We start from the raw sequence: 12,307 nt of genomic DNA, 5'->3' as shown, positions 1-12,307 counted from the left end.
AATTTTGTTGTTCAATATTTTTTCCCCAAATGAATTCTAAAATATTTCCTACTATTTACATTGTCATAATTAATTTATATTCATAAAATCTAAAATCATTCCTAAAACCTCGGTATACTCATTATACTGTTGTGTTGCAAAAATATAGAGATCCCGTGAAAATATTTAGGAGTTTATGGAAACATATCGGATACCATATTGATCGAACTTCAAATTACTTTGAGAAGATATAAAGAAGAAACTACAAGTCGAAAGCTTCACTCCCAAGTAACTGAAAGTCCTAAATTTGTGTGGTTAATGTGTTTAATCGTGCTCTTATCCTTAAGGGATACAATTGGAGCATGAAAAAGATAAATTGGACCATAAAGAGATATAAATTAGAAGACGTAAATCAAATCGATCAAAACATATGTGAATTGAATAATAAACCTTTTTAAAATAAATTCATAAATCAAAGCATCCCTTTCTCTCAACAGTCGAAACACTCCCTCTTGCTGAAAGTCTTGTACAACACTAAACCAACTATAATTCAAATCTTAGTTAGAATCAAAGTCACTTCAAGATATTAAGCACTACAACTTATATTAAACAATTACCGTTATTACTATACATAATTTTATAATGTGCATTTTGATATCACACAAATACTACATTCATCAATAGATAAAATCATTATAAATTTATCACATTCAGAGTACCATCGAATATGACACGATCGCCAAAAATTATGCGAGATTTTATGGAAAGAACACAGACACATAATCAGAAACAAAAAAAAATAAACTAATTTTGTTAGTCATCCGATTATTTTGCCTAATATGCAAGAATTCGCATATTCTGTTTTCTTTTTTCATATAAATTCGATTAGTTTCAAACTACATTTCCCTGGAAAAAGAGTTTAGTTCAGTAAACTATGAAGTTTGATGACCACAGAGAAATATATTTGTATATATATCAAACTAAATCACTTATATTGTTAGAAATTGTTTTTTTTTTTTTGACAGCAACTCATATTGTTAGAACTTAGAAAATACAAAGCTAACACATATTATGATTTTGACAGGAAAAAAAAATGATAAGTAACGATTGTGTTTTATTTTGTTTACAGTAAGAGATTAGTTGTCTCTGTTTGTGGTCACTTGTTTCATTCTCCATTGTTTGCTGTGTTTTTTAAGGCTATCTTTACCATATTTAATGGAATCAAAAGAAACATAGACTGAAATTTAAGGCTATCTTTACCATATTTCGCAAAATGTTTACTTTTCTTGTGGAAAGCAGGATTTGCTGTAAGATAGACAGCGGATAGATTATCACAATACAATTCTGGTGGTTGATACTGAGGAATCCCAAGTTCTTTAAGGATGTTGCAGATCCACGAGATCTCGGCTGCTTCATTTAACATCGCTCTATACTCGGCTTCAGTAGAGCTTCGAGCAACCGAATCCTGTTTCTGAGATGCCCAAGAGATCAAATTAGTACCGAGGTAAGTACAGTATCCCCCTGTTGATCTGCTTGTTTCCGCACAACCACCGTAATCACTATCACTATAGACTCTTAAAGTGCTGCTTGTATTCTTCTTGAAGTTTAATCCCATTTTAATTGTACCTTTTATGTAACGGAGGATCCGTTTGAGAAGGTGGAAGTCAGCAAAAGTTAGGGCATGCATCTTCTGACAAACAAATTTCACCGCAAACTGGATGTCTGGTCTTCTAAGAGTTAAGTACTGCAACTTTTCAGCTAGACTTCGAAAATATGTAGGATTTGGGAACGGTTCCTTGTTCTTAGCTCTCATGTTTTCTAATTGTTCAGGCAAAGGTGTTGCAACGGAAGAGCACTCGCTCATGGCTGCAACAACTAACAAGTCTCCTGCGTACTTCTGCTGAGAAAGGAAGAGACCTGAAGGATGGAAGTGAGCCTGAATTCCAAGAAAATAATGCATTTGGCTCAGATCTTTCATGCGGAACTGGGTGTTGAGAGAGTCTAGAAAGGCTGTCATAGCTGCGGAGCTGTTTCCTGTGATAAGCATGTCGTCCACGTAGAGTAGAAGCACAATGACTGCTCCATCTCGCTTGTAGACGAAGAGTGATGGATCCGGTATGCTACAGGTAAACCCAAACTCCAATAGAAACGTGCTAAATTTATCATACCAAGCTCGCAGAGCTTGTTTTAACCCGTAGAGAGATTTTCTCAGTCGACACACATGATCTGGTTTCTCAGGATCTACAAATTCAGCTGGTTGTTTCATGTACACTATCTCTGTGAGATCACCATGAAGGAAGGCGTGTTCGACATCCATTTGTTTTATATCCCAACCCATTTTGGTGGCCATATCCAAGACTGCTCTGACAGTTGTTGTGCGTACTACAGGACTATATGTCTCCAGGTAACCAATTCCTTCTTCTTGATTGAAACCCTGAGCAACCAATCGAGCCTTGAGTTTCTGTAATGATCCATCTGCATTTCTTTAAGTTCTAAACACCCATTTGCTTCCTAACACATTCATGTATGGTGTAGGAGGTGTCAAGTCCCAAGTGTGTGCTGCTTTACAGTTTCCCATTTCAGTGCCCATCGCTCCATTCCAACCTGGATGTTTAAGAGCTTCAGCTACTGTTTTTGGTTCTGGATGGGATACTTTATGAGACAATAAAGCATATCTTGGATTCGGCTTTTGTATCCCGTCTTTTAATCTTGTTGTCATTCCGTGAGTAGGTTGGACTTGACTGACAGATTCTGCTTTTGATGATGTTGCAGGAACCTGTGGAGACTGAACAGAGGGCATAGAAGAGGCCGAGGATTCACCAGATTCTTGAGTTTGTGTGCTTGACCTTGAAGAAAATTCTGAGGCAAAAGTATCTGAGGTTGGTGAATGTTGTATTTCCTGGGTACTTGGGACAGATGTATGATTTTGAACAGATGTAGTAGCTGACGTGTTAGTTTCAGACGCAGTCTCAGGTGTTGGAGATGAAGTTGAAGTATGAATTGGAGTCACTGGAGGAGTATGAGCCACTGATGAGCTGGAGCTGGAAGATTATATAACCCATGAGAGATGGAAGTGTGTAAGGCCCAATTTCTCGTATATATAGGGATTAAAAAACCCTAATCTCTGGAACGCCGGATTGGTGAAGAGAAATCACAAGAAGTTCCATTATGTTTTTTTCTGCTTTTCTGAAGGTATGTGTGGAAAGATTTGAGAGATATCCTCGTTTTTTTTTTTTTTTTTTGTGATGATATCTCCTCGTTTCTTCTTAAAATGTATGTTTCCATGTATGTATCAGTATGCGGCTCGGCCAACTTGCAATGGCCATAGGAGGATTGGTCGATTCATTGAGAAATCACACGAATCAACCTTCATTAAGGTAATTAGATCTCTCTCATTTATACTTTACATGTTAATAGGTTTGATTGATTATGGATTTTGCTACTCTGTCTCTTAGGATCAGACGAATCTAGAGATTTCTTTATGTGACTGATGATTCTTCTGTCATTTATATTGTTTCAGCATCGTGGACTGGGTTCTCTTATAAGTCTCCGTGATACTAGCATGGGATGTCGCCGTGCATCTAGACTGGGATCTCTTATAAGTCTCAGTGATACTAGCCTGGGAAGTCGCCGTGAATCTAGTTGTTTGTACGATTCTTACCTTAAGGTAAATGTTGTTGCACATATCTCTCTGTTCTTTATGTTTTACTTGTCATTTGTTTGACATTTGACAGATGATTGCTTCTGTCCTTTAATGTTTCAGCATCATGGGAGTGTCCGTCGTTTTCATCTTGACCGTGAATCTAGCCTTGTTCCTCTTGATAAGGTTAACATCTTAAAGATATTTCTCTGTTCTTTACATATATTTAATGCTTCAACTAAAGGTTTCCTCTTCCTCCTCTTGTTTCAGTCTCACCCCAATGAACCTCCCAATGAACCTCCCAGTGAACCTCCCAGTGAACCTCCCAGTGAACCTCCCAATGAACCTCCTTTCCCGAGACTTATTTGGGAGAAGCTTAAATGCTTTCTCAAAGAAGCATTTCTTGGTCTATTAAACTATTTCTACTGCCTAGCTAAAGCAGTTTGGATTCAGTTTAAAAAGAAAATTGTGAGTGTGTTGGCTTGCATCATGCTGGCAACTCTGATGGGTGTGATCTTGTATGTGTTTTTCTGCATATTCTTAGGGGTTAATCTCTTCCTCTTTGCTAAAGACTTAGTTCATTTGCCTCAAATGTCTGGTGAGACCAATTCTGGACCATTCATAAAGAGCAGCTCAAACAAACTGAAAATGGTAAAATGTTCATTCTGAAAAGTTTTTGTTTAACTTGTGTAAAAGTCTGAATGTGTAAAGGTCTGAATAGTTTTTGTTTAAGTTGTGCAGATTGGTGATTCAGGAACTGAGGAGGTAAAATGTTCACTTACCTTATTCCTTAACTTTCCTTAACTTGTGTAAAAGTTTTTGTTTTAGTTGTGTAAAGGTCTGAATAGTTTTTGTTTAAGTTGTGCAGATTGGTGATTCAGGAACTGTTTCAGAGGAGGTTTCGAAGAACAACTGAGAATGAACGAGTTTTTTTTTGTGATGATGCGACTTTTTTTAGATAGTTCATTTTCCACTATCTTATATAAAAGAATTTGCATATATATGCTTAGGCACTATTCCTCAAAATTTTAAGAGTAAAGGTAAAATAATTTTTTTAACAATTCGAAAACAATGAATGTGAAATTAAAAAATGTTTCGGATGTCCAGCTGTCGCTAGATATTCAGGTTTTACGCTAAAGCGTTAAAAAAAAAAATTTATCAATCAATAAAGAAATTTTGATATCTAGGCAATATGACTCATTTTAATATTTAATATGACAGGCGTGATATTATTGACAAGAGGATAAACAAGACTCAATGACTCAAAATAAGATACTTTGTGATCTAGAGTCTTCTGAAATTCGATCTCTAACTACTATTGGCATTAGCTTTCATAAAAAATTTAAAAATAAAATTATAGGCCTAAATGTTTATTAGTTTTTGACTATATTTTGGTTTTTGTTTTTTCTAAAAAATAGTTTTACAGCCTTTCAATATTTTACAAAATTCAATTCTCTAAAAAGAATAGAAAATCTAGTTTTGAATATTTAATCTATCTTTGAAAATAATCCAAAAACCATCTTATATTGGTTTTATCACTTTCTTCTCAATGCGATTCTTTTTCTTCCATTTTTCATTTTTTTCTAATCTATTACATTTTTTACTTTTTTTAACAGAAACCAAAAACAAAATATTGAAAAATCAAACCAAAAGCTAAAAATCAATTTAAAAGGTCATTTCATTGATGGATTTTGTGTAAAATAATGAAAAAGAGAGAGAGAAAATAAAAAAATAATATTTTTCATCAGAATTTTTTTGGAAATTGGGTAGAAATTCTCTAGTCATAAGATTATATAAACCATGAATAGTCAAGAGATTTTAAATGATTTTAAGATTATAGATTTAAGGTTTTTAGATTTCAGAGATAATTGATAATTGAGTAGCAACGAAAAAAATAATTTTGGCGAGACGAAATGAGAGAAGAATTTGTGGGACACCCCGGTTTCAGGGACATACGAAGAGGTTTAAAAGAATTAAGTTGGCCACCTATGTCACCAAAGTGCACTTATCTTTTTGGTTAAGAGGCTTGAGAGAACTTTAGAGTTAAGCATGCTTGAGCTGGAGTAGTCTTAGGATGGGTGACCTTCCAGAAAGTGACTGCCGAAACTGTGCGAGTGAGGATAAAACACAGAAAAAGATCATGTGGTGATTTGTAGTAACGGTAACAAGTCTTTAATGTTATAATGTAAACTCCGTGGAGATTGGTATTGATCATAGCAAAGTATATATAGGTTACAATATACAGATGAGATCATATCTAAGAGAATATCTACGATGGAGGGATATTCTAGAGATGTAGAATATTGACATATATCGAAGATCACAAGGATCTTAACTATCTAACTAACATTTAAAACCTCTCGAACGTAGCAAAACGACCGTCGGATATAGATGGGCTCACGGGCCTAGTGAGAGGACGTGATGCCCATTCAGGAAGGTGGACCCATGGACTGGGATTGGACATGGGGTCCACTAAGTGGTGGCGGTCGGGACGTTACAAATGGTATCAGAGCCAGACAAGTGCGGAGTCAAATGGGCTCACACCGTCAGGGGTGACGGTCTTGGTGCGCAACAAGGACGTTGCAATCTGTTAGTTGGGGTGAATTGTGACACCCTTGTTTCAGGGACATACCCAGAGGTTTAAAATAACTAATTTGGCCGCCTATGTCAGTAAATTGCACCTATCTTTTCGGTCAAGGGTCTTGAGAGAACTCCAAAGTTAAGCGTGCTTGAGCTGGAGTATTCTTAGGATGGGTGAACTTCCGGGAAGTGATTGTCGGAACTGTGCGAGTGAGAACAAAACATAGGAAAAGATCATGTGATAGATTTGTAGGGACGGTAAACAAGTCTTTAAAGCCTCTCGGACTAGCAAACCGCCCGTCAGGTATGGATGGGCTCACGGGCCTAGTGAGAGGACGTGAGACCCATTAAGGTAGGTGATACTAGGTTTTTTATGTGTCTATCCTAGCAGGTTCAATTAACCTTATGCAGTTGTAATACTTAAGGTGTAATCCAGTTGGGAACTTCACTAGCAATCAAGATAAGATTAAGCAATCACAAGTCAAGCCAAATCAAAGAGAAGGTTTATGTCTAACAATCCTAGAATGGTCAAAATGCAGTAAACTACAAAATAAGAAACGAGCATACATGACAAGAAGTAAACATGAGTAAAAGTAGAAAGGTATAAGCATGAACTAAACAGCAAGAACCAAAACAGTCTTAAGAATGCAATAACAATCAGAAAGATAGAGATCCTAAGGATGGGAGTAATTGATATAGGCAGAGTCTCATAGTCTACAGAGTGTTTAACATACCACAAGCAAACTATCCCTAGAAAATGAATAACACAACTTAGCTAATTTAATCTTTTGACAGAAGCTACTCAGACTCAACCACTTCCAAACCTAACTCTCGCTAGAGAAACATGATCAAACAGGCATGACAAACAAGTTCATTCACGTTAACAAACATCCTAGACAACTAATCTCTTAGGCTAGGAATGTAAGTCTCTGACAATAGTTGGTCAAACATTTCATCAAACACCTTTTGGGTGTGGAAATATCTAAGACCTAGTTCCAATTGATCAGAGAGAAACTAGAATTTCTAGTCCAAAAGGGAAACATACGAATCTAAGCTTAAACACCTTATATACTAAGATTTTCCACCTAATCTATCCCATCCTCAAGAACACTAACACTACTTAAACCCAGAAAACATCATACTCAAGAACACAAACCCATAAAACATTAAACCAAGCATGATTAAATAGATAGAGATGAGATAAACAACTTTGTAGAAGAAATCAATGCAAAAACTAAATAGATTCAGAGAAGTCTTGATTACAAACTCAGAAAATGTTTTGGTGGCTACTAAATAACCCTAGGGTAATAACAATATCCTTTGGGTAAAGACTTAAGAGAGTATTTATAGTAAACATAGAAAACCCTAAAACATAAGATGACAAGATAGAGAGGCGGTTTGGGAATCTTCTGGAACGTGCGAGACGGGTCGCTCGAGTCGGATGCGTGGTGTGGTCGGTCAAGTGGAATGTCGTCTCTTCCAGGTGTGCTTGGTCGAGTCGCATGTCGTCTCTCCCGGGAGCGTCAGTCGAGTCGCATGTTGTCTCTCCCGGAAGCGCCGGTCGAGTCGCGGGTCTGAATTCGCACGACGTGAATCTTGGAGTCGTGGGTCTGAAGTCGCATGTCGTGAATCCTGAGGTTGCATTGCTCGAGTCAAACGGTTTGATCTCTTTGTTGAGCGCTTGAGTCAGGTGCACGTCTCAGGCTCCATTCGGTTCCAACAGTCTGGACATCTCCTAAACACCTGATGCAAGAACTACCTAAACATGCAAAGTGTATAAAAGAGACTAGAAATGATGCAAAACAATGAGTTATCCTAGCTAAATACATGATAAATACATGCTAATGAGAGACAAAATATAGACATATCAGTAGGTGAACCCATAGGGCCCACTAAGAGGTGGCGGTCGGAGTGTTACAAGTTGTGCGAATAAAACTTCGAAAAATTTAGATGTAGAGAATATGGGTGAGAATAAGAAGAGGAGGTTAATGGGTTTTCATACCATTGCGACATAAGTCTTAAGTATTTGGTGGGGGGAACTTAAGCGAGAAGATATAGAGAGTTGATTTTGAAGAGTATAGTTTTACGATTTGTTTCTCTTGAGCAAAATAGAATGTATTATGAATTATTTCCTTCAACTGATTTTGGTATATGAAATCCAATTCGTGGGAAGTTGTTTCCGGAAATCTAATATTTAAATTTTTTTGTCATAATTATCTATTAAAAACCGAGTTTCTGCCAAAAATTAAGTTCTTTTAAGATGTATGTACTTCCTACTATGATTTTTTTCATTGCCAATATATAAAATGCACTAACTTAAAGTTCGTCTTTTGAATCACTTTTCTAGATTAGAAAAAGCGTGTACTGTTTTCTTTAAGAAAACCTAAGTGTATAGAAAAATCTACATCACCTAACAATAGCATTATATTCTTAGATCCAGAATCGTTCCATCTATGCCTTATAAAGCTTTTTACGATCATGCGGTCCGTGACCTCTTTAGCTCGTTCAGTCTTTTGGTTTGTAAGTTGTATTCGAAAATATAGTTTCGCCCCACTACAAAAACCAGCAATTTGTATCACTTTTTTTTTAATTTTTGCATCAAAGTCACTTTGTGTAAGTTGAATAAATAATTTTAGAAAAATACTTAGATTCACCCCTAAGGGTAGTGGTGGTCATTCGGGTATCGGTTAGGGTTTAATTCGGATAATTCGGGTTTATAATTTATAGAATCGTATAGGTATTATGGAAATTTCAGTTCAGGTTCGGTTCGGGTATTTTTGGGTTCGGATCGGTTCGGGTATTTTTTTGGAATACCGAAATATATTTGATATGTTTTGGGTATTGTTCGGTATAAGTATTTTTTTCCTATTTAGAACCAAAATACCCATATATAACTAAAATACCCTATATATAAATTGAATAACTATATCAAATTTCATGAAGTTATAGCTAAAAAATCATACCAAAAAAACTAAACCAAAGTTAGAAACTAAAGACAAGCAAAATAAGCAAGAGAAAACATAATCCAAAGTCTAATCCAAAACATAGACAAGTAGTAGAGTAGTAACATCCAAAATCAAATTCAAAAGTCTTATAAAAGCTAGAAGTAGGTATTGAGAAAATTGAAAGAAATAACAAGAATCAAAGACGAGATCGGTTGCATATGGTGAAGCATTGTAGGCGTCTTCAATATGGTGAAGCATTGTAGGCATCTTCACTGTTTCCCTGTTTCAAAAGCATATCAGATTGTTACTAAGTGTAGTAGTATACTAACAAGTAACGAGCAACAAAAGACCATGGAATTACCTTATATCCGATTATGAATCTAGCTTGAGTTAACTTCACCTCAAACTCTGGAAGATAAACAACATAGGTTTGGATATACATGGGTACCCATTGGGTATCGGTTCGGATCGGGTAATACCTGATACCCAAGAGTATTTACAATTAAGATCCAACTAATATATTGGGGAGGATCCATACCCGATCCAAACCGGGGTTTTTCGGTTCGGTTCCAATACGGATATTTTGGGTCAGGTATTTTGCCCAGGCCTACATATGAGGATTGGTCGATTCATTGAGAAATCACACGAATCAACCTTCATTAAGGTAATTAGATCTCTCTCATTTACCTAGGGGTGAACCTTTTTGTTCACCCCTCTCCTCTCAACCAATCAAAATCTTCCATCTAATATTGTATTAAAAATAAATCAAAATTAAATTAAAAATCAAAACAAATTAAGGAAACAAATTATGTATACTTTTTAATTAAAGTAAGTTAAATATTGGCTTGATTTAGATTTTTAAAATTAGAACAAAAATATGTGTCGGTTTGGGTTTACAAATAAGGTGATTAGAGTTTAGAATTTACAATGAGAGAAGCTATACGAAGCCGAAGAAAATCGAAAGGAGATAAAATCCTAAGGCGTGGAAGGATAAAGGAGTCGGAGGAACCAGAGAAGCAAGTATTGGGGCTAATAAAGGAGAAAATACAACTCGTGTGATGAGCATATCAAGATGATGGAGTGAATTAAGCGGGGAAATGGAGGAGGAGAGAAGAGTCAGGAACAAGCTGAAGAAAGAGATGCATTGAATCAAAGAAGTTAAGTAGTGGACAAGTCATGGTGCAACAAGGCAAAAGCCTTAGTATTGGAGAAACGTAAAGGTTATGAGGAATCAAGTGAATGCTGGAGTTGGAGAAGCTTTCCAAAAACATCAGCAACGGTGGTATAAGTGTGAAGTGAGATTATGGAGACGAAACTACCAAGGGAAGGGAGATTCCAATAAAGATATCGACGTAATGGTAATCACAAGGCAATGACACCTAAGTTAAGGAGTAACGACATCACAAGGAGAGAAGGAGAAGGCGTGAGAATTTGGGGACGAATTCTTATAAGGGGGGGGGGAGAATGTAATGGCCCTAACCAAGGGTAAAAATGCCAAAATAAACATTCAAGAAAATGACTCGGGAAAGACTTAAAAAGAAAGAAGATGTAAAACAAAGAAGAACAACCAGAAGAAGTCCGAGAAGATATTCGTGAGTCGAGGAATGGCCGAGCCAAAACTGGAATGACCGGAGGTGAGTCAAGGCCTTAAGATCGATCAAAAATTAATGGTTTATGTGGAAACGGCATCCGCGGGAAATTCGGGTAAGTACCGAGGAAGAATACCGAGACGTCCAAGGGATGTTCGGGTAATGTCCAGGAAGAGATCAAGATGACCGAAGAAAATCGAGAAGTCTGGGGATGGTCGAGAAAATTGTCTGAGGAGTCGAGAATAGTTGTCGAAGAAATTCTGAGAGACGGGTGTTGTCGAGAAACGTCGACCGAGAGACGGGTCTTACCGAGAAACGTCGGACGAGAGACGAGGAATACCGAGGAACGTCGACCGAGAGACGAGTTTGGCCGAGAAAAATAAAATTTTTATTTTCTCAAAATCTGACCAATCAGAAGCCATGAATGCTCATGCACTAATAAAATAATTTTCATGCACTAATAGAGTGGAGTTAGTGGGTTTAATGGCGATTAACGATTGGGGAGTGTTAATCACGCTCGACATGCAAGCCATGAGCTTGCCACTTGTCCAAACGCACTAAGGAATGAAGAGGACTGATCGACTCTATAAATAGAGGACTTGGGACTTCATTCCTCACTTTCTCTCATTTTTCTCTCAAACACCAAAAACACTAAAGTCTTGTTTCCTCTCAAAGTCGAGAGAGATTGTCAAGAGAGATCGAGAGAGAGACCGAGAGAGAGATCGAGTGAGGGATCATCGACGTTTGTGTCCGAAGAAGATCGAGAAGGGAAGGTTTTGCGTCGAGAAAGAAAGAAAAGTAAGGGATCATCGAGAGAGATATTGTCGAGAAAAGGAAGGAGACCCTGTCGAAGAAATCATCGACGAAGAACCGGTGATAGTGTCGAGGGAAGACGACAGCTGTGTCGAGAAAGAAAGACCGAGAGGAGAAGCGGTTGCGATCGGGAGAAAACCGAGAGGCGAGACGCGGTTTTCATCGAGTAAAGTCGAGAACGAGAACGGTCAAAGAAGCGGGAAGCTGTTGACGCGAAGACTGTCTGATCGAGTGGTGCGGTGAAGTCCGGTAATCATCGACGCGTGAAAAATGTGAGTTCTGTGGTAATGCATGTAGGATAGGTGCACGTAAAAATTGGTTTAAATTGGATGCATGCGTAATAAGGTAGGATTCATATTAATGAAATGTTTAAATGCACATCTAACATGAATCACCATGCGAATGAATTTTGATGCATTTTAAGTAAGATGGAACGCTTAAAATTTGGTTAAGAGGATTGCATGCATGTTTAACTTGGTAAAGTTCATTTGAAATATTATCCCATAAATTCGTGTGAGGTTAGCTTAAATGCTTAAACGAATTTTAAAGGATTTAAAGGGTTAACTCAAATGAACTTGCATGTTTAATTGGACTAAGAGGATTTAAGAGTTTAAATCAAATGGCCTTGCATGCGTAATTTGGACTTAAGGATTTAAAACGGTTAAAGCAATTTGGTTGCATGCATATTAGAACTTGTTGCATTAATTTTGCTTAAGTTGCTTAATTTGGTTGCATGCATGTAGAATAATCTTAAGTTGCTT

The 12,307-nt window shown here is 37.0% G+C and overlaps 1 protein-coding gene and 1 long non-coding RNA gene across 2 annotated transcripts; both read left to right on the top strand.

Moving 5' to 3' along the window:
* Nucleotides 1-1,398: 1,398 nt before the first annotated feature.
* On the top strand, nt 1,399-1,938 carry LOC147930788 (uncharacterized). The gene is made up of 3 exons (XR_015574015.1): nt 1,399-1,483; nt 1,622-1,720; nt 1,810-1,938. It is a non-coding gene; the product is annotated as an uncharacterized LOC147930788 (long non-coding RNA).
* A 1,139-nt stretch (nt 1,939-3,077) lies between these two features.
* Nucleotides 3,078-4,735, top strand: LOC147930787 (uncharacterized). The gene is made up of 7 exons (XM_087477800.1): nt 3,078-3,171; nt 3,276-3,356; nt 3,500-3,646; nt 3,743-3,805; nt 3,890-4,270; nt 4,361-4,384; nt 4,488-4,735. Exons 1-7 carry the CDS (start codon nt 3,148-3,150, stop codon nt 4,533-4,535), a joined length of 768 nt encoding a protein of 255 aa, XP_087333926.1. The 5' UTR covers nt 3,078-3,147; the 3' UTR covers nt 4,536-4,735.
* Nucleotides 4,736-12,307: the final 7,572 nt, after the last annotated feature.

This window comes from Camelina sativa, chromosome 12 (assembly GCF_030686135.1).
Source record: "Camelina sativa cultivar CO46 ecotype springtype chromosome 12, ASM3068613v1".
NCBI lineage: Eukaryota > Viridiplantae > Streptophyta > Magnoliopsida > Brassicales > Brassicaceae > Camelina > Camelina sativa.
Note: the sequence above shows the minus strand (reverse complement) of the source record. Positions and strands in the feature narration are given on the sequence as shown.